At 42.3% G+C, this 22,936-nt stretch overlaps 1 protein-coding gene and 1 long non-coding RNA gene across 3 annotated transcripts; one reads left to right on the top strand and one right to left on the bottom strand.

The window, feature by feature from the left end:
- Nucleotides 1-1,504: 1,504 nt before the first annotated feature.
- Nucleotides 1,505-20,479, bottom strand: man2a2 (mannosidase, alpha, class 2A, member 2). Of its 2 annotated transcripts, XM_051383544.1 has the most exons (24): nucleotides 20,375-20,479; nucleotides 18,242-19,202; nucleotides 17,601-17,858; nucleotides 17,305-17,449; nucleotides 16,023-16,194; nucleotides 15,658-15,785; nucleotides 15,126-15,299; nucleotides 13,348-13,534; nucleotides 12,263-12,440; nucleotides 11,755-11,957; nucleotides 11,117-11,299; nucleotides 10,798-10,912; nucleotides 10,594-10,664; nucleotides 10,325-10,490; nucleotides 8,697-8,933; nucleotides 8,325-8,447; nucleotides 7,934-8,048; nucleotides 7,510-7,643; nucleotides 7,187-7,328; nucleotides 6,695-6,828; nucleotides 6,348-6,425; nucleotides 5,624-5,818; nucleotides 5,409-5,522; nucleotides 1,505-4,640 (listed from the first exon to the last, which is right to left on the bottom strand). In XM_051383544.1, exons 2-24 carry the CDS (start codon nucleotides 18,371-18,373, stop codon nucleotides 4,488-4,490), a joined length of 3,537 nt encoding a protein of 1,178 aa, XP_051239504.1. In that variant the 5' UTR covers nucleotides 18,374-19,202; nucleotides 20,375-20,479; the 3' UTR covers nucleotides 1,505-4,487. The 2 variants fall into 2 exon arrangements, with proteins under 2 accessions (XP_051239504.1, XP_051239503.1); XM_051383543.1 differs by lacking the exon at nucleotides 6,348-6,425.
- Nucleotides 20,480-21,365: 886 nt separating this feature from the next.
- Nucleotides 21,366-22,657, top strand: LOC127353967 (uncharacterized). Its single transcript, XR_007881404.1, has 2 exons — nucleotides 21,366-21,991; nucleotides 22,138-22,657. It is a non-coding gene; the product is annotated as an uncharacterized LOC127353967 (long non-coding RNA).
- The last annotated feature ends 279 nt before the right edge of the window (nucleotides 22,658-22,936 follow it).

Genomic DNA, 22,936 nt, shown 5'->3' on the forward strand with positions numbered 1-22,936 from the left:
TTCACTCTGGGCGTTTAGCTTTAACAGGGTGCCAGCATTCTGTCTTCTCCCTACAACCCAGTTGCAGCGAGCGCGCTGCCAAATAGCCTTCAAGAAACTGTTTTCTCAGGCTTCAATATGGTGTCCCCCTTAAAGTGTAAATTAATATAAATGGAAGGTTTGTATGCATGCGGGAAAACAATACCCGCTGGTAGGAGCTTTGTTCATTAGCAGCTTTCCTCTGTAACACCCTCTACAGAGGCAGGTAACTGGGTTCATGGGTGAAGGTACATTCATTCTGCGGCCCATAATTAGATCTGCCGGGAGAACTCGCTGCACAACTCAGTGCCCCTCGGATGCGCCATGCTTTGCATTATAAATGTTCATGTGTGAAAGTAACGGGGTCGGGGGGTGTGTGTGTGTGTGTATAGGCCCGTGTAGTTAAAGTGGATGAGTTTGAAAGCCTTTTATCTCATTCACACCTCCATTACATGTTTCTGTGAGCTGTGATCAGATTCTGTGCCGGTTCTTTCCCCTAGCTGTGCCCTTTAGCTTGTATTAATTAGCTGTTGTGTTCAGTACGATGCTGTCTGCTAACTAGGTTTGGCAACAAGAAATATTAGATTAATTAAAACAACAAATCAGTTCCCCATTAGCCGATTTCACATTCAGATCAATTGGACACCGTGGTTCCAGTCTCATTATTCCAGCTGGTCAAACATCATTTGTGTGTTTGTGCTGTATATGACAATAGCAGGGTGTCAGTTCTCCCTCCCCAATTTTGCAGAGAAAGGTTGAGAAATACAGTTGGCAGTCTGGAGTAAAATGCAGAGGCTGTGTGTCCCCAGGGTTCCTCCACAGGCGTCCCCCCCACACTCAAGACACAGACGCGCACACACAGACGCGCACACAGAGACACAGACGCGCACACACAGACACAGACGCGCACACAGAGACACACACAGACACACACAGACACACAGACACACACACACACACGCACACACACACACACACAGACACTTCCTCTCTGCTGCCCCACATCAGAGCACTGATCACTTTCAGGCCTCACGCAACCCTGCCACCACATTCTTTTCTTCTTCTTCTGTGTCCCCATTTTTATGTAGCCTGAACAAAGAAAAATGTGTTGTCATGTTAAGCTCAATGTTGTCACCGATACCGTCACAACACCTGCGCCCTCACACAGGGGTGAAAACACGCTGCTGTTAATTATAGTGCGAGCTTCTCTCAGTTTAATGTCAGGTTGAGTCCTTGGCAGCCAACCACTGACAAGTGAAGCATTGGACAGTCTAAAAGGGGGCTGATATCTCTAACACTTATCTGAGACTGACAACATCTGTAGACATAGACTGTACTGCTGTACCGACTCAACGTTGCCCCCTACTGATAAGAGAATTAGTCAAGCTCTTGAAGACACAAAAACAGCATTACAGAAGATTAATTTGTGCAGTCAAGAGACAAATTAATTTCAGATAAGAAGTGAAACTTTTTAAAAAGGACAATCTTGGTATTTTGCTCTTTATTCACTTCCCATCTCTTCTGTTTTACTGTAGCTTTAATCCATCTTTAATTAACAAATACGGACGAGACCTTGCCGTCATATATTACCTCTGAACAAAAAAAAAAAAAAAACAGCGCTACAACAGATATCACATTTAAAAAAAAAAAAAAAAAGACATTTATACAGAGACGCGACGAGACACCGAGACAGCAGAGGAGAAGGTTATGACAAGGTTATAAAGACAACAGGAGAAAAGTGCAAATTCAAGATGCAGTGAAGTCTGGTCGCACAGAAATGTTGATCACAGCTGGAGGGGCGGAGAGAGGGACTCTGCAGTGCTCACAGTGAGACAGAAGGCAGAATGTATTAAACTATGGCAGACCAGACAGGCCAGAGGAGGAGAGCAACAAAGCAGCAGAGCTCCTGTGGAGAATGAAAGAGATGACCAGTTAAAGTGATGGGACACAGTGGGGCAGCGTGAGATGGCGGTACAAAGTACAACACAGGTGGGCTGCGAGATGTCCGGCCTCAGCTTTTTGGACACAGATGACAACATCCTCCACGGGCCGCTGTGGAGGCGAATACGCACCAGAAAAAGGCTGAGAAAAAAAAAATAAGAGTGCAGCTCATTTGAAGAAACTTCTTCTGAGGATTTCTGTGTATGGTTTGACACAACTCCTTAAAAGGATCTGTTCACCCAAATTACAACCAAAAAAAAATAAAAAAAGTCTCATAAGTCTTGTTTATCACTTAGTGGTAGCTTGACATGCAGACAGTTTTGGTTTTATGTGCTGAGGCTTTGAGAATCCCTTCGAGATGTCTACCCCTAGAGGAATTTTACTATATAGCAATCTTTACAGTACAATCTTTATATAAGAATCAACATATTATGCAATGTGTGTATCCTGCAGAGGCAACCAACCTGCTGCTTTAGAATGACATTGCCAAGTACAAAACTTTTTTTTTTTGCTTTTGTTTTCTGGTATGTTTCTGCAGCTTTTTCACCACCATTCACATTTGGGTTTAATTTTGTACAGATGTGAAGCAGCTCCTCCCTTTCCTCTGTGCAATGCATCCAGTCTTACATCAACAGCACGCTTTAAAAAAAAAAATCTAGCTTTTTTTTAGTATGCATACCATCTGTTTTTCCTATACTTGCTTAGAATTAGTATGAAATTCAGCTTCTTTCTTAACAGAAGGTAGTTTGGGGACTCACTTCACAACGAGGTCTGTGGATTACACAGAGTGACAGGGATACTTATTTAGGAAAGACCAGTCAGATCTTTTTTTTTTTTTATTTTAATTCATTGCGCACCAAAACTGAAATTCCATTCAACTTCATTGTAGTGGTGGTGGATAGATAAAGTGCTAAAAGGGTAGAGAGAAAATAAATTGACATTAATTTGATAATTACTTCATTCATCGTCGGGTATCATTTACCAAGTGAAATTGCCAAATATTCTTCGATTCAGCTTCTCAAAATGGGTAATGGGCTAATTTTTAAGTTTTAAAGAAATTGAAAAATCTTTAATATCTGAGTTTTGGATCACTGTTTATAAGTGATTAAAAAAGATGTAACCTTGGGCTCTGGGTAATTGTAAAGAGCATTATTTTTTTAATTTTTTTTACAGATATTTTATAGAATGTTAATTAGTAATTAAAACAATCATTTGTAGGAGCTCTAGTCTGACATCTCAAAACCAAAACTATCTGCAGAGCCAGTTTCCACTGGAGTGAATGTGTCTATTGTTGTAACTCAGGTGAACTCCTCCTTTAAGTTACGTTCTGATCTTCAATGGCAAGCTCTCTTTGTCCTGCAGCGACATGACCCACTGCTCGACACCCCCAAAACGGATCGATGATACCTAACAGTACTATGAATGGTCCCTGATAGAGCACACTATAACTCCAATAAACCCCCGCCCCCAAAATAAACTCTCACATCAACATCCTCTACAGACACACACGCATACTGATAATTCTGCCATATGGTATATATGAGGTATAGTCTTTGTCTTCGACTGCACACAGCATGGTAAATAAAACCAACCTCTCACCAGCGAAGTACAAGAACAGGAATGACGGACAGGGGCTCTCAAATGCACAGACTCTCCACAGTTTTCTCATCAGCAAAGAGGAAGCTCCGGGGGGGAGGGAGAGAAAGACGTGAAGGAGAGAAAGTCTTCGGACTATCTACAAGCAAAAACGGTGAACAGAAGGTAAACGGTCATCTGATATGATTAATGATCACATTGTTATCGCGTAGTGACCGACGGTGGGGACTCTTGGACTCAAGACATACAGTAGCTTTAAAAAGAGCTGCAGCTTGGGTCTCCTTGCGAGTTGAGATAAAGAGACCACACATTCTCTTTGCTGCATTCGAGTCTGTCGAAAAAAAAAATATTGTAATTAACTGCAGTCAATGTTACAGTGAAAAGGTACAAAAACAAAATCGCTGTGATGAGTGTCTTCTTCACTGCGTACATTAAAAAAAAAAAAAAAAAAAGCCAAAACCCATACACCAAATAAAGCTTTGTAAATTGCACTCTGATGGCCCCCTCAGTCATTTGGGATATTTACATTCAGTAGTTCAGTCCAGGATGGAGCAAAGATAGAAAAAAGACACACGTTCTTACAAAGCAGAACTAAATGAGATTTCATTTTTCGATAACAGGGCCAAACAGACACCGGGTTGTATCTGATGAGCAGTTCTGGCAGTCTTTCTTGTTTTGGAACAGCTGCGAGGTCACCCGGGTTTTGCAGCTCTTGGAGACGTCCACAGTAACAGCTATCGTCTGCCCCCTGCTGTGCAGTCAGTCCTGTTACAGTGGACCTTTTCTCTCCGAGCTGTAGTGTTTGTGGTTCTGCTTGACAAGACAGAGAGACTCAGACCCCTCTGTTGCCAGTCTGTGGCCGGCGTGGGCCTGGTGCTTGGGTCCAAGGAGTCTGGTGGGTTTTTATTGCCTTTTTTTAGTCCGGTCAGCTCTTAGCGCAGTTTGAGCTTGAAGGCGGAGATCTCCATGGGATCCAGGCTGATGGAGGAGTCATTGGCCAGAGGAGTGCTGGAGTGCATCAGGGTCAGGGACATGGGCTGGAGCAGCTGCAGGTCCAGGTTCTTGAACAGTCCTGATACATTCAGCTGCAGAGAGAGAGACAGAGAGAGAGAGAGAGAGAGGAGAACAGGAAGGCTGAGGGCGTTAGAAACACAAGAAACTGATCCAGGCGAGAATGCAAATATGTGGAAGGGGAAATTTTACGTTTAGCTTACAGCTGATGGAAAACAAAACCAAGCTGGAGGAAGTATTCAAATTGTTATTGAAGTACGAACTAACAACAACACACTTTAAAAATAGTTCAAAGTTCACTTACGTTAAAGTCCAGAAGTGTTCAAATTACCAAGAGTTAAAGTACTCATTATGCAGAGCAGCCCCTGGCATTGCTATATTATTTATTACTATTGGATAATTATCATAATTAGTGCATTCATATTTAAGCAGCACTGTAATATTGTAGATAGTTGAGACTTTTATATGCTGTTTGGTAGTTTAACCTCTATTAAACCGTCATATTCTATACAATGATCATGTGTATGTACAATACTAATCTGTAAACTAAACAATAGCTATAGCTGTCAGAAAAGTAAAAAGTACATTTATCCTTCTGAAATGTAGTGGAGTAGAAGTATATTAAGTAGCAGAGAACTGAGTAACTGAGTAAATGTACTTAGTTACTAATTCACAACAAAACAAATCTCTGCTGATGCAGTTTGTTTTAATTTTGTTTTAGCAAGTGTTTGTGTTTGTGTGTGTGTGTGTGTGTGTGTGTGTGTGTGTGTGTGTGTGTGTGTGTGTGTGTGTGTGTGTGTGTGTGTGTGTGTGTGTGTGTGTGTGTGTGTGTGTACCCTGACCTGTCCCTGTGTGGTGGTGCAATTGAAGCCCAGGTTCTGAGCCTCCAGGCCACAGTCCAGCACCAGACGGTGAAGAATCAAGGCTGTGTATGGCGATGGGGAGTGGGGGTCCTGCTGCTCACACATACACAGAATCACCATAGCGTGTCAATTTCCAAGTCAATACACATAATAGCTCAATCGAAAATGAGTGCGTGTTGTTTGTGCCTCGTCACCTGGCTCTGGATGCTGCGCAGGTTGAGCAGGTGGAAGTCGCAGGGCAGGATGGACTTGAGAGGGGCGAAGGTTTGCAAAGGAGGGATGCCACGTCTTTTGGGCAGGACGGGCAGCGCCAAGACCTCATGGTTCAGGAAGGCGTTGGTCATGTGGCTGAGTATAGACGGGAAGCTATTTGTTGCACTGTCCATCATCTGTAGGAGGAGGAGGATTTATGCCAAAGTGGTAAAGTGACTGTTTTTAATCACAACATCAGTGAGTCGTTCTTTTGCTATTACTGCACTACCTAAGGAATAGGCTCTAATTACAAAGTATATTTCTAATTCTACTACAAACACAGAACTGATCAATCTATATTGGGTTTGTTACAGCCGCGGTGTTGTGATGTCGTTTTTAAATTAACAGGATTATAGTCTTTAAAACATGGTGTTTGATATTTTGTGGCATCTTCCCAAGACGTTCCCCCACATCCCAAGTACCATCAGCAGTTTTACCACCGAGGTGGATGATAAAACAGCAACCAATGCCTTCCATGCTCTGCCAATGTGTATTCATTTACTTGATAAATGTTATCATTAGTTACTTTCAGTGGCGCTGTCGAAAAGATCGACCAGTTTGGCAAAGACTACGAGGTGAAGAAAAGCAAAAAATAGGAACTGGAGCTACAGCACAGACTGTGATGTGGGCTAACAAGCATCTTCACTGTTGCCAAGGCAACGTTACCTCTTGAACTCCGTCACTCAAGATTTTGGAGAGGAAAGAATGAAACAAGGAGGAGAGTTTGGCAAAGAAGCCATCATGCTGAAGGTAATGGAGCGGAAAAAGAACAGATGGGGAAAAAGTTAGAGTGGAGAACAAAAAGACAGATGAGGTGGTAATGAGGACTGAAAAAAACATATGAAGAAAGGTGTTAATGAACACAAGATGAAGGACATAACACTCTTATATTCCACAGCCTTGCACAGAGCTTATACGGAGTCACTCAGCACCAGAGACGCAGATGTGGTGTGTGGGAATTTCAAGAGTGCTCGCCAAGCTTCAACAGCCGCCTTCGCTGTCATCTCACTGACCTTGTTGCCTGTGGATCTCCTCTCCAGCAGCAGTCGGAAGCGGTTGGCCGTCTTCTTGTTGTCCTTCAGGCCCTGACCCAGCCCACGATTATCATCCTGCATCAGCCGTCGGTCCATAATCACTTCAAGCTGGCCTAAGGAAGGAGGAGCAGGAGCATGGACAACAGCATTATTACGAAGCGCTTTGAACTTTCAGACGTCAGTCGATGAAAGCAAACACTATTAGCCATTTGTCCTTTACAAACGCCTCCATTACTCACATAACGATGATGAAAGGATTAGCTCAGTACATTACCATGAGAGCTTGAACTGTTTTGCTTTGAAACCGCCTCCCCCCCTCCCCCCAGCGTGCTTCAATACAACACTATTCCATAAAAAGGTCAAAGACAGAAAAAGTAAGAGAAAAAAAAGAGTGCATTTCAGGGGATAACTTTAATAAAAAATGAAATGAAGAAAAATGACAAACATAATAGAATGTAATACAATACAGACCACTCTCCAGGCTGGTGACACCCAGAGACTGAGCGGTGTGCAGCGTGAGGCGGTGATGGCTGTCCTGGATGTACGCCTGGCTGGGCATGGGATAGAAGTTGGCCTGCAGGGGGAGCTTTAGGTAGTGGCGACGGGGCTGCATCTACAAGAAGAGATCAAACACGGAATAGCAAAATATGTCAAACTTACAGTGCAACGAAAGACCTGAAATCAACATCAACCATCATTAGTTAGGGATAGTTAAGTAAGTTTTATATTTTCTTACACCCCTATACAGCATACAAAGAGATATGTTATTATTCTCTATTGAAGGACGGACTGACCTGGAAGCCATTGAGATCTGTATAGAAGACGTCTCCACTCTGGATGTCAGTGACCATTCGCATTGCCAGCTCCTTATTGGTCTGATCTCTGATGTCCACCATGGTGGTGATGTCTATAGACAACCCATCCACTCCTGAAAATGCAAAACCATAAAGAACCAAACTCAGGCCCCAGAGGGAAGTGAATGAAAATATGTGATCTAAAAAAAAAATGTAGTATTTAGCATTTGCCTGCTTAAAAGTAAAAAAAAAAAACAACAGGCGGCAGACGGGAAAAACTACCTAATAGAATTATAAATTGTCATTTTGTCAAACGTATTAGCCCTTGCTGTATTGTACCATCTGGTGCCTTTAACTAAACATAAAAAGCTTTTTTTTTTTTTTGCAAAAGCCATTTGAAGGGATTCCACTGTGTGTTTATTACCTGGCACGTTGTGTATGCGAATGGTCTGCTGGAAATGCTGGTAGTGTGCCACCACCTCAGAGAAGAGAGGCCCCTCCACGACGCGCACCACGGGGGGCTCTTTCTGGTTGTAGGGCTGAAAGCAGGAAGAGAGAAATTTGGCGTCAAGAAGAACGACAGAGAAAGAAGTAGAAGGAGCCACCAATAGAATAAGTGACAAGGTACAGCACAGGAACTAAGCCCTTACACTCTGTTGTCTTTAAATCAAGGAAAAAGATGAAGCAGCACCCAGTCTGCCTGCATTCCGGCCCCGAGCATCCCAGCATGATACAATAACACAATACACAAGGGAGACGCTATCAAAGCCTTCCAAGAGGCAAGAAAACATCTGAGACACAACAACTGAGAATACCTTCGCTTTTCCATCAGGCAGGAAGAGGTAAGCCCCACTTTTGTCTTTAGAGGGACGAGTGCCGTAGACCATGAACTGCATCTGAACCTTCACTTCCTGAGGATCATCCTTCCGTTTGATACTCTGCAGATAAAAAAGCCATAACGAGGAAGAGAACACACGCACAAAAAAAAAAAGAATTAGAAAGGAGATGAAAGGATGTTTGAGTCAATCAACAAGACACGTCATGTTAACTTTGATCCAACAGTCAGAGCTTATTGGGAAATCAAGATCGTGGCTTTATGCCTCAAAAAGATCAAAGTTAAAAATAGATGAGCAGATCCTTGACTCAGATATAAATTCAACAGAAGTAAGAGTCGATAAAAGGCAAACCTCCAGTAGGCCGGTGGTTCCAGAGAAGCCCAGTGTGAGAGACTGACTGCTGATGTAGAACGTTTGAGGGTCGGACTGCTGCGAGCGGACAGGAAGTGGGTCCGTGGCCCGAGCTGTGACGTCCCGACCGGAAACCCTGAGAAGGGTGTCGGAGCGTAGCGTCATGGGCGAATCAGGAGAGTCATAAAGATGGAACACGGCTAGACCCAGCGGTGGCAGACGAACCATGAATGTTGCCTGGATGGACAGTCGAAGGAACGGTTGAATAACAGAAAACTGAAGCTTTTATACACACAAGAAACAAACAAACGCAAAAAGCCTGCGTTTTTACAGTGCTGGCTTCATTTTCCTTGTTAATCTGAACAGTGAGTGTTCATTAGAAGGTAAAAGCATGTACACATTAGAAACAGTGTGCTGTAATTAAAATGTGATGAGGGATGGTGTTAATGAGACTGTATTTCTCTGTTCCATTTTAATTCATTACTTTATGTGGGAGGAAAGAATTTAATTTGGGTATAATAAATTCATCTACGGAGGTGAGGTGAAGCAAATGGGATACGTTTTACCATTGAAGACGTAATTGAAGCTGTTTCAACAGAATTGTATTTTTCCTTATTCATTTTTTGTGATCTGAAAGAAAACATCTGTTCTAGTGCTGGCTTACAGGTAAACATCAAAAGGAAAGCACTCATGACTGAGGCCTTTTTATTCAAAATTCTATTTGAAGTAATTTAATTCAAATTCATTTTATTTCTAAATTATGTCACAGTTTTGCAGCCACCGTAGTTTCTCCTACACACTTGAAAGGATGAGCTGTATTCAAATGGTTTAAATTTGCAACTTTACTGCAAGATGCCAATGAATACTACACACTGGTCCTTTAAAGCAAAAATATTTCACCCAGATACACACCCACAAAATACTGTATCGGAGTTGTGTGTTGGTTTTGGTTTGGTTTGTTTATGCATAAAAATATTGCCTAGTGAAGCTGACCTCACTAGTCAATATACAATAATGGTTAAAAGATAAAGCACTGCACTCCTGTAACAACGTGAGAAGCAGATATTGTCTCATTTAATCTGCATTCTTCTTCCTTGTCAAAACCTGCCACCTACATTACCCACAATACAACTCGGCCATCAACAGGCAGAGATTCAGGTGTTATGCTAGTAGCAGCCAATGTAGCCTCAAGCTGCAACCCTCAAGAAGAGATGAGGAGTGGGCCACAAGGGTCTGGTAAACTCATGAACTCCAGAAACCCCCAGATATTTTTTCTTCAGCCCCAACAGACTATGACTAAGTGACATCACTTGATGCAATTTATCAGACTTCACACAGCTCCCTCTGGAGACACAAACGTCGTTTTCTTCTGGCTTTTATTTGATAAAAGCAGCTAAAGAGAGACAGGAAAATTCAGAGAGAGGGGATGACAACAAAGGGCAGCAGGTTGGAATTCAAGCCGGGTTGCTGCGGTAGGGCCTTTGTACATGGGGTGTGCTCTCTACCTTTTTCAAACTTAAGCATGTAACTATAATGACTTTGAACTGGGCTGACAGAATGCTTTGCTGCGGTGCTAGTTATATGCCAATTTCACCATGCGGAAAACAGCGGTGAATTTAGTCTCTTACCTCAAATACCTCTGCACTCATTTGACTAGCAGTGCTCCACTGAGCACTCAGCTGCACAGGGAGGGTCTGTCCATCCTCAGTAAGCACCCGCACCCTGACCGTGTTGACCAACACAGTCACCGCACACAGCCGCTCCTGCTCGACGGGGTTGAACAGAACCAGGTACCTGGTAGAGAGAAGGAAAAAGCAATCAGACGCACAGGATGGTGGAGGAGTGGCTGAGGGAGGAGGCAGAGGAGATGAAAGACCGGAGAGGATGCTGATAATACCTCGGCCCTGCTGGGTCCAGCTCGATTAAAGTGCGCTGAGGCAGAGAGTCTTGAGTAGCCCGCCTGTCATCCTGCAAAATGAAAAACATTACACAGGAAATACACTGAATACTCAATACACAAGGAACAAAATTAATTTGCTGTTTTTTTTTAAATCAGATTATTATACGAGGGGGGGAAGTGTCCCTGCATGTTTCCTCTTACTGTCTCCAAGAAGGGCTCTGTTTGGTAAAAGCGATAAAACTCTTTGTTCTTCATCACCAGGAAATGAGCGGCATTGATGATTACTCTCTTCAGACCAATGAGTGAACGCAGTAATCTAGGGAGGAGGGGAAGAATCAATGGCTCAGTGCAGCAGTCATAGCAGACAGCTTGTTATTGTGCTTGTTATGTTGCTTCAAAATATTGAACGACTGAGTATAAAATAGCCACAGAGAGGATTAGGAGGAGGCACAGTTTCACTAATTCATATAAATTCAGTGTTGAAAGGACTTCATTTCTTTCTGAATCCTCAGATCCTTACTTGGTGCCGTAGTCAATGACAACGTTCTCCTTTGCAGTACCAGTGATGGCATCATGATGTTGAAAGAGGCCGACAGACCGCCTCGCATCCACTAGCAGGGCATAATCTGAGACCGGGTAGCGCCCTTCCATGCCAGCATGCCGAGCATTCGCAACCGCCAGGCTATAGAGGATCTCTGCGCCCCTGAAAGGAGATTATAAAAAACAGTTAGCAGTTAGTAGCAGTAGTTAGTCAGCTAAAGGTGGGTTTAGCCTTAACCTTATTCTAGTGACCTGTCATATGGACACACTTTGTTAATGTAGCCTACGCGTTTTTGCTGTTTGGCTTAATTTTGATTGTTCTCAGTCGAGAGAAATGGGAGAGATGAGAATTAAAAGAGGTCCAATACATAATTGTTACAACCATATGAACTAAAAATTTGTTAACTAAAAAAAGTTAGTTCATGTATAAAAAGTAATTTTGGAGTGATATGAGGTTCCGATCTTGTTTTTTGATTTGCATCACGCCTTTAATAAAGTCCTTTCACATAAGTGAAGTACCTGCTGTAGAACTCACTTACTTAAACAGCTACAGTATCATTAAAACACTGCAGGTTGTGGTTGTCAATGAGCAGTGAAGTGTGATTAAATCTACCCCACCTGAGGTGCGACTCTATCACACGGTCCAGGCTTTTGTAAAAGGGACGCGAGGTGAAATAGCCAGTCCAGTAGTGGTCTTCCCGGTCCGCATAGGCAAAGAAATCTCCACTAAGCACTGGGTAGTCTGCGGGTCTTGATCCCTGGGCCGCTCCGTGCGCTTTGTATACAGCGTTGAAGTACTCTGAGAGAGTCCCAAACTGAGCCTGGAGGAGCAGCCAGACAGACACGAAAGCACACGCTTAAAAAAGCTGAACAAAAAGTAGAACTCTCATTATTATTTATGCACCTTTCATCTCACATGCCATCTTCTGACTGATCAAGTCGTGACAGATTCTTTGTTCTGTCAGCAAGTTAAAATACCACTGCATGACTCATTATCACAAGAAAGGTTGTACACGGAGATACTTGGTCGACACACGCTGAGACGCACAAAAACAATGAAAAAGATGCAACAAAAACATGTTTTTGGCAACATTCGTTTGTGACAGTTGACAAATTATTTTCTCACTTGTACGTGCATCTCTGGGTGAGAATTCATGTAGTCAAATAGCTTCTGGTAGTTGGTGTACTGCTGATCCCACTCCAGGGCCTTGTCGTAGCGGAAGTCATCTCCCAGGGGAACAAGAAGTACCTTGCTGCGGTAGAGTTTGGACTTTTTCCGGTACTGATCCAGGAGCAGGTGTGCCCTGATTGCGTAAGAGGAAGAAAGAGAGGGAGGGGGTAAAAAAGGAAAAGCTGAGAGGACACATTTCTTGGCGTGCAAACTGCCCTGCACTGCATTCGCCAGTTTAGAAGGAAATCACTATGACCTTGAAAAGAGGAGGATCAAATAGCCCCGGGGGTATTTTCCATTAGCCACTGAAATATGTCCTCTGGAAAGTTCTTTGGGTCCTCTAAAAGCAGCTTAATGTGACAGCAAGACCATCTGCAGTCTATGTCTGTCTCCCTCTGTTCATCCACCCTCTCTGCCTGTTGTCTTTGGCTCAAGTTCAAGTTTATTTTATTTGTAAGGGACCAGTACAGATAACAGATTTTAAAAGCAGCGACCAATCTGTGTTAAGTGGAGCTTTAGCCAAACTCCAAGCATATACATTGGATTCATTTTAAAAACTTTACATTTACTGTGTACTAATGACTTTAAGTGTGCACTGTGCAACTGTATTATCTAGGAAAATATAACAGCATCGGGACTATATATATATATATATATATATACATAAACATATACACACACACCATATATACACATATACACACACACACACACACAATATTAAATGAATCACAAAAAAGGTAAAAAAAAAAAAAAAAAAAAAACTTGGCCAAGACATCCCTACTGACAGGCTGGAACAGAAAATTTGGCATTTAGGCTCAATGAATAACTTAAATGATTCATTGATAATCAAAACAGTTTAATTTTCGGATAATCAACTTCTCAACAAGTCAGCAATTTCAACTTATATATCAGCTCAGCCAATATGTTGGTCTTGCTCTAATAGACATCCTAACATTTGCCCGGTAGGACGAAGTAGCCCCACAGTAGCCACCTCCACCCTGTAACTTACCCCCTTACTTAACCCCCACATGTCTCACCTTTCGGCTACATTGGCCTCAACCACCGTTTTTGGTGGCACTTTCCATGGACAGTTTATCCGACCACCCGGTAACCTCTTGAAATCAAACTGGCAGCAGATCTTCGGGTCGGGGCCGCAGGTGTGAGGCACATCGTAGCTGTAGAATGGCATCATGTGGCAAAAGATGTCTGTGCTCGATCCCGTGTCTGTCAAAGCAGTATAGTAATAAGTCAAAACCTAGTATATGGCTAGTGTATGGTCAGTGTCTAATAATGCTCATCTGCATTTTTTTGTAGTGGTTCTTAAAGGTGCACTGAAGCAGATTACATGACATTGTCAAGCCACGTGTGAATCACAAAATCTACAGGCTAAATGCAGTTGCAAAACAAAATGTTCCACTTAAATCTGAAGAGGTTTTATGTACAAGAGAACTTCATCTGATAATAGATTATAGAGAATTGTTATAATTATAGACTCCCCCTGCTCTTTCATTCATTTATAATCATTTCTGTGACACACTCTCTATTGAGTATTTTGTTGTTATTTGGGGTGCTTTAATTGTGCACTCTCCCATGCTTCTTGGTGCATGGAGAGCTGTTTGGAGCAGCACACTGCAGCCTGCTTCCATGTTAACCAATTGGGCTGCTCGGCTGGCGAAATGATTCAGCTTCTGTTCTTTCTGTGAGTGAATCTGGCAAGAAAACGCACTGATAATCTATTATTATGAACGATATATTTAATGGTCAGATTCTGATAAATGGTGAAATATGGACTCTAAGCTTGCCAACCCTTTTGAACTCTTCAGTTCAAAGGGTATTTCACATCCCCCAGTGAAATATCAAAATCTGTCCATCCACTATGTTTATTAAAAACAGTATTCCTGCTGTCTGTGACTGGGTTCTTTTTAAATTACAGACTTATTCCACACATCAGTTACATCTAAACATCGCAATTATCACAAGAGCAGAAAAGCAGAATCACTTGTTGACAGGCGGGGATGTGTGCTTCTGATATATACAGCCAGGCTGGTACGTGCCAACTTATTTTGGAAGAGCAACAGTCAACACTCGACTGGACCAATTGTGTAACTTTATCACTCACTCAGGAACTCAGTAAGTAATAATAAGGCATGTAAAGATGGTATTTGTGATCACAAACACACCAGTGCGCGCGCACACACACCAGTACACACACACACCAGTACACACACACACACACCAGTACACACACACACACACCAGTACACACACACACACACACACACACACACACACACACACACACCAGTACACACACACACACACACCAGTACACACACACACACACACACACACCAGTACACACACACACACACACACACACACACACACACACACACACACACACACACACACACACACACACACACACACACACACACACACACCTACACACACACACACACACACACACACACACACACACACCTTTCTGGATAAAACAGCAAAATGTAAATGATAGCACTTAATTACAGAATGAATCCCTAGAAGAACTGGCAATCACAAATTGATAATATCTAACTGGGTAATAGAGGATTTTTCCATTAAGCACAAATGGACAGTAAATCTTCAGCAGATGTCCAATTCATTAAGAAGTAATAATGAAGATAGGTCCTCTGAGGCTATTACACACTGGTTGTACTTGAAAAGTTTCCCTCTCTTTCAAAAGGCCATGACAAGTGGTATGACTCATTCTGCAATGAGCTTAACAAAGATAAGCACATGAATCAGATAATGTTGCAGGCTCTGGTCCACTCACCCCAGGACTGCCTCCACATAAACTCCAGGCTGCGGGTGGAGGCAAAGTGTTTTTTGATGGAGTAGTGGACCCTCTGGATGAGCATGCTGGTCAGGTTGGCTCTCTTCAGCAGATAAGGCATTGTGGCACTATGACCAAAAGGGTCTACCGCCCATCCACTGCGAGGAGTTATACCTATGACAGCGAACAGAAAGCAAGTAGTTCAGGTTTATGCTCAGATAAAAAGAAGAGTTGCATCTTTTAGAAAATCATTCTCCTCAGCAGGGAGCACTGAAAGTAGCACAAAATATTTTATCTCCCACTGAGTGAAAGGCCACATCTGCTGCACGCAGGATGACAAGCTCAGATGTTGCCATCAAAAATTGAAAAGGACTGGTGTCAACTTTAGACATCAATGTAGTAGAAGGAATTGGAGGGAAGGTAGAAGTACTGAAATTTCACAGAGAGAAGTGAGCGTCTTACAAATGTATGCATTATTCGTGTAAACATGAACATGAACATGAATTAAGAGGAGTCATTTCTGATTGTGTACCTAGATTTCTCTCCAGCCACTGATGTCCTTCAATGAGCTGGTCTATCATGGCAAAGTAGTGAACATTGGCTTCATCTGTCATCACCCAGCCTCCTGTCACAATCTCTAGCTGCCCACCAAGGATCAGTCTGTTGAACAGAGAGGATTAAGAAAGAGAGGTGAGGATAATCCAGCTCTAAGGAGGGAGAGACACATTAACCAGATAAACTATTTTTAGAGCTCCCACAAGCTGCCAGCAGATACAATCCATTGTGTAAAACACTGCACTTCAAGCCAATAGGCATCAAAGAAATCTCGACAAAAGTCTCAGATTTAGGTGGGGAAACTAAAGGCAAAACTGTGTGCTTCGCTTAGCTGTGACTCACTTGCGCATCGCCTCTTGCTTGTGTATGTCTGCAGTCTCCCACCACTTGGAAAAGAATGAAATCTCAGACCAGATGAACTTCCTGCGAGGATCCTCGGCCAGCTTCACCACCATGTTGTTTAAAATATGCTGCGTCTGGTCTGTGAAGTACTTGTCAAAAGTCTTGATCCAACCTAACAAGACAAGAGGATAAATATGAGGAATCTGCACAACAGTTGGCAAACAGACTGTCCACTACAAATTGGACTGTCTCTGAAACAGTATACCTCCATACACCCCCACCTTTCCTTCCCTTTGTTTCACCGGCTGATATAAAGAAAAGACAGGGCAGGTAAGAGACTCAACTCTGTGGAAAAAGTGCTGCAATGGATCAAAAATAAAACTCATATTTTATTAAAGTAGAGCTGTTCCCCTCAGAAAGCTATTTAGCAGAGAGGTTTCAAAGAAAGTGACTAAAAAGCACTTTCTGTGCACTGTTAGTGTGCAACAATGTAAAATACCACAGCCTAGGAATATCCAGTCAAATATCTGTCTCACATATTGTACGCCATTATATTTTAAATGAATCAAAGTTAAACACATCATTCTGCAGTTATAAATAATCAGTCTTTTTGGGTTGACATGCTTCCTGTAGTTGAATTAAACCCTTAAAATCCTTCCTTTGCATTTAGTAAAAAGAGCTTCAGCATGATTTCTGGTTGCAACCATCCATTAACCCTAGACACTGAATGCTGCATAAAAAAATGACTAAAGAAAACTTTGCAGCAGACTTTAATCAAATGCAGCTCCAAATATGAAGCCTATTTCCATTGTTGATGGACAAAATATGCAGGTCTCTGCAGCCTGTCAACATATCAATAACTGTCAAGTTAGCAAGCATGTGGCAGGCTGGTAAACAAGTTTAATGGAAATGTCAGTCCAAAATAAAATCTCAGCCAATCCAACCTATAAATAGCTAGAGTTTTCCATTGCCAATATCTTTGTAATTCTATTGTTTGTGCGTAAGCCGTCAATCATGTCAACATTATGCTAATTATTATAAAAACAAATGAATCAAAATTTGAATGATTTCTGTGCCCCCATCACTAGCCCCCACTCAGGTAAGGCCTCATGGTAGCTAGCTCGTCTGCAGACATTACATCATTTTTAACCTGCTGAAAACAAAGTGTTCAGACAGGCTTTAGGCTGTGTCTTGAAATACACTTTGATCAGACAGACATTTAAACTAGAACTGAGACCTTTCAACAAAGTTTTTCTGCATGTGTTTTGCCCTCTCAGCTAACCTGGATCATTGTGGGAGTGGGGGACCACAAACACTTGCAGCGGCTCATTGTCCCACTCTTCTGGCTCATAAGTAATGTCAAAGCCTTGTTTCCATACGCCGCCATCAGGGTTGTCAAACTTGAGGAGGGAGTACACATCCAGCATCTAAAATGAAACACAAACTCATTATTTGCTCAGCAAACACACCCTAAAAGTAAGTATGCAATGGCATCTACAATACAGCAATGATGACAACGTTGCGGCCAATTAGCTACTTAGTATTTCCTCTAAGGGAAAAACTAGTATTATAGTTCACCTGAACATCTGCTTGACCACGGCTGCCTGCAGCAAATTGGCAATCCTGGGGCTTGACAGCAAGGAAAGTGGGGCGGCCGTCAAAGGGTAGGACCCAGGAGCCATTGGCGCTTCTGAATGGCAGGTGGCCACTGGGAGACACAGCTCCTGTGTCTGTGAGCTCCATCACAGAGTCCTTTATGTGGCTGATGATTTGGTGGTTTTCTTCCAGGAGCTGCTCCAGCTGCTCTATCCGGTTCTGCAGAACTGAGATTTGGCTCTAATGCACAAAAATAATAAATCACACAGCTGTATAACATCATGAAACATCTGGTAACCCAAGCCACATTCTTCTTCTCCGTTACTGTGAGTGAAATCTAAATCTTGTGATTCAGCCAAGGTAACAAATAACAGTATGAGATCAATCAGCTTATCATATATCTACACAATGATAGATATATGATTGCACATTTTAATTTATAATTGAATATTACAGAAAAAGAATACAAATTAAGCCATGTGTTATGAGACAGAAAAACTGATTGATTGATTTATCTACTTCTGGTGTATCACAACAAAAAGTGGAGTGAAACAAAAATAACTGCAGAAAGGGGGTTTCAGACATCACACTGTGTGCACCACCACTACAGCAATTATTCTTACCCTTGGAAAGTTCCCGCCACTCTGTCGCCTTGCAGGGTCATGTTGGACTCGATCCAACATCAGATACAGTGAAAATACAGCCACACAGAATATGGCCCCTCCGCACACTGTCACCTGTTTCCTCAGCTTCATCCTCCTCTGGAGCAGTCTTCTATCCGGGGTTTGAATTTTAAAAATGACCTTGACTGTGGTGGTTTTTCCAGAACAGAGGGAGTAAAATAAAAAAATAAAAAAAAGTCTTTGAAACCAGAATGCAATCCTTCACAGTGCAGGGGGGGAAAAAATGATGGAAAGTAACCAGCTACACAAGTATTAATGGTTCAGTTCCACTCCTGCGATGCCTCCAGCCTCCACTCACCATACTGGAGACCACAGCGAAGAGGGCTACAGCAGTGGCAGCGGTGGACAAGGGTACTAAATCAGCAATAGCTGGCAAGCAGTCTGTCAGCTTTGGCCAAACCACAGCCACCGGTGAGCTCCTTCAAAGTAGCCCTTGTGCTCAACCATCCAAACTGATGAGACTGCAGAAAAAGAAAGAGAAAAAAAAAAAAAACAAGCGCCACACACAAGGGGCTCAAACAGGGACCCTAGTGTCTCTGCAGCATCATGTGCGTTTGCTGTGGGCCTGCTCTCCTGGTTCAGTCCCCACTCACACAACGCAGTCTAATCCTCCAGTACAGCCCCTTTAGCTCAGTCGGCCTCCAGTGCCATAAGAGTTTGCGCACTAGGCTGCAGCAGTGCAAAAAGAAAAGGGCTGAGAAAAGACCAACTTGGCTGAGAGCAGCAACTTTTTAAAGCAAGCCTGAACTCTGCCCGAAGCAGCTCCAGGAATTAAAACGAGACAAATGTCATTCTTCTCTCAGTAGCATAGTGACAGCATATCTACTGTGGCAGCACGGGCAGTGCGTCTGTCCTTGATCACAAGCGCCAAGTTGAAATCACATCAGTGGGTCCTCTTCAGCTGTTAGGAAAGGTTTTGATTAATGGAGCATGCACAAATATGTATTCAGCCTTGCACAGAGGGACTATCACTTACAAGAGGCACAAGTAAAAAGTAGAAAGTACGAAGGGGGAGTGAGAGATACTTGTTTTTTTTTTGTTGATCTGACAAGTAAAGTCAACAGGGATCAAGCTGAGCAGTGTCCTCTGTGTCCCCTCACAGCTCTAATAGGTATTCCTGTTTCCCCTCTGTGTGTGTGTGTGCAAATCCAACATGATCATAAGCCGCTCACTTCTTAGGCTGGGACTGTCTTAGTGTTGGGATAATAACCTGGCACTTACATTTACTCAGACTGACTGAAAAATAGCCTCACTGTCCGCAGGAAGGCGACTGTTTCTGACAGCATCTGGATCTGGAGAGGACTATATCCCACATTAAAAGGCTCTGTCAGTCGTGGTGTCGGACACTGACATCGACTACAACCCTGCATTTGTGTGACAACATGTAAAATGCACCACAAATCCCGAGCTGCTCACATGATGGTAATACTCACAATACCTTATGTAAACTATCAAATTCCCATGACCAGTATTCTTCGGGTTATTGACTCATGGGTGTCACCTCTGTCCAGTATTTATTTATTCACTTCGGTGACTTTTAGTCAGCTATCTCTGGGCGGCTAGCCAGGCAACATTGCGTTACTTCAAACTTAGCTAAAAGCACTAAAAAAAAAACAACCAAATACACGGCAGTTAGATTATACGTGTGCCTAATTAATTTATTAACCACATTAGCTCGGTAAAACTTTAACAACCCCGGTTACTTTAACGTTAAACACCACGAAATGAGCAGCTACACAAGCTAACGCCAGCTAACGTCGCCAGATGTTCCGTTAAGTTAACCACATCAACTCGACCGGATCCTCAAGAGTCCAACAACGTTTAGCACCCGGACTGTCACTCACTGATCGATCTGGGTGAACAGCAGGCACAGCTGTCCTTTTTTACAATCCGCGGAGAGGAGCCCAGAGCTGCGCGGCGGGTTTAGCGTTGAAGGTGAAGACGATAGCGGACTGGCTCGATTGCGTTCAGACAATACGTGACAGATATTTCCTGGCTAACGATCGAAAACCTCCGCTGATCATGGATGGATGTGATGTGGACAACGAATGTTTTGAGAAAATCTGACATTACCCATCAACGGAGAGTGATCCGGGAGAGTGTGGAGCCGAGCAGTGTGCGTGCTTTTTAGCTCCGGGCTGACAGATTACCGACTGGACCAGCTAGCTTAGCAGATAGCGCCACTGAGCTGCCGCAAAGGCTTATGGGACGAGAGGAGCTGCGCATCAGTCGGTGATTGGCCAACAGCCTCAGCAGATTGCAAAATAAAAGCACAACCTCTCGTTTCTGCTTATGATAAATGTGTAAATATGATTATCAATGCAACATAAGTTGATAAAAAAAATTACTGCGTTATTATTGTATGAATATTTTGACAGATAACAGCATAATTCCCACAGTGAATATAAACAGAGAAACACATTAAACACAGGACATGTAGCAGCACTTTGTCACTTACATGACCTACTTATAGTTAATTATTGTAGTATTTAGAACAACCCACTCAGCAGTTCAGAGACAGAACAGTACCAGGCTGTATTGATATATATATATATATATGTATATATATTACTGTTAAGGGCTTATGAATCTACAAAAGAAATAGCTCTTATAAACTGAATTTACAAGGAGGTCTGTAAATCATCTTAGATAGCTGCTCTGTTGTGAATGGAAAGAACAAACTGAAGACTTGTATGTGGGTGGCTGGTGTTTGTAGTACATAGTTATCAGTCTATGAGCGAGAGGAGTCATGTGTGGGCTGTACCCGTGATAGTAGGTCACAAATGCATGTGGTTTGATCATCTGCTCTGATACACCAGACAGAGTCCAAAATACAGACGACCAGAAAATTCGATAATTTGGGACAATGCCCTAGTAAGGCAACTGACTAGTCTATTTTTTCTTTGAGGTTGGTTACCCTAAAAAGCTGATATACAAGCTCTGCTAACAAGTGTAAATCTTTTATTTAAAAAAAAAAAAAAAGCTTGCTAACTGGTATTCATTTAGTTTGAAATAAACTTTCTTATTACTGTTTTCATGTTTGGAGTGTGTAGAGATACATAGAGTGTGCTTCTTAACATAAAGTTATGTCACTATGCCAAGCTTTTATATTGCTACTGTGACTGAGCAACTTGCCTATAGACAGAGGGGGCTTAAGCAGTGCTGCCTATTCTGTCGTAATATAACCGAAACTGAAGTCCAGCCTGACTGCTGCAGAGAAGTGAACGCCATTGTGCAGGTAAACGACACCTGAGAAGCCCAGTGTGGAACATGTAATAGTGCCTCGCAGGTGAGTCACATTGTTGAGTTCTTTTAATGGATCATCCATGAACTCTTTGTGTGTTTATGGAAACAGGAGCTTCGCTGACATTTTTAATAATTAATTAGCAGATTTCATAGGACATGACAGGAACATATGGTGTTGTTTTGGTTGTGCTCTAGTCACAAGAGACTGATAAACTTTGATGGCATCCACAAACCAATTCAAAGTAGGTTATTTCCTGACTTAAAAAGAGGTTTGGTACCACAAAGTCCACCAGCAATGACACAATCCCGTTCTGAAAGCGTAATCTGTTACACAACAAAGTCGTGATAAGGAACAAATGTTTGCACAACTGGTTTTGATTTTGATTTCTTCCCTCTGGAGTCCCGGGTGCAGTCGCTGAGCTTTGTGGATCTCCTGTGGATCTGGTATGTATGAGGTCTCACAGCAGGAAATATATACCAACTGCCAATGCTGGATATTATTATAAAAGTCTCAGAGCTTCCCTGGTAATATGAGCTTTAACAGGGGTATCTGAACACAAAGTCCAAAGAGAACTAACTTGTTTCCACAGCAACAGAGGAAACACAACAATGGTGCCTGGCTGTCCTGGTAAACGAGAGTCCCCAGGTGACTGATGTAGGAAATACCATACCAGGAAACTTCCTTTTGTATTTTTCACCTGAAAGGAGACACTGTTGGGAGTGTTGGCTACTCTACATTTTCCAACTCCAATTTCAAGACTCAAAATGAAACGTGTCTTTTCTACTTTTACTCTTTTAAATCTGCCTAACTATAAACACACTGAAGTGTGATTTTGATGTGAGAGTGTTTCCACTTTGTGTGACCTTATTATTTTACTGTACTTCATTTTTTTACTCAGACAGTTGTTGCTATTAGTTATTTTATTGTATACAGTTTAAAATATGTAAGATGTGCTTTATTGGTCCCCATAGGTTTGTATTAAATGTATATGAAATCAGTGGATTTGTGTTTTTCTGTGTTGACCAGTGTGTTATTTCTGTTTGTTAACAGTAGGCCTGCAGATATTAAGATGTCCTTAATACGTCATTAATAAAGTGTTTTTTTATCCACCCAAGTCTGCATTTGTAAATATTAATTTTAATAGATTGTTAATGAATGGATTTTGGCCACAAGTACAAGAAGTCAAAGCGATTTCTCCCAATCTAGTAACCCAAAAGTTGATTTATTAACTGCTAATAAAGCAATTAGCTACAAACTGTAAACACCTTTACAAAGGATGGCTTGTTAAAGTGGTGCCAAAAATAAGCATGAGACATATTCATAATAACACATCATGCACTGCTGAGGTTTAAACCATCTAACACTAAGCTTTTAGGCCACTAGAAACA

Source organism: Dicentrarchus labrax, unplaced genomic scaffold, assembly GCF_905237075.1.
Source record: "Dicentrarchus labrax unplaced genomic scaffold, dlabrax2021, whole genome shotgun sequence".
Taxonomy (NCBI): Eukaryota; Metazoa; Chordata; class Actinopteri; family Moronidae; genus Dicentrarchus; species Dicentrarchus labrax.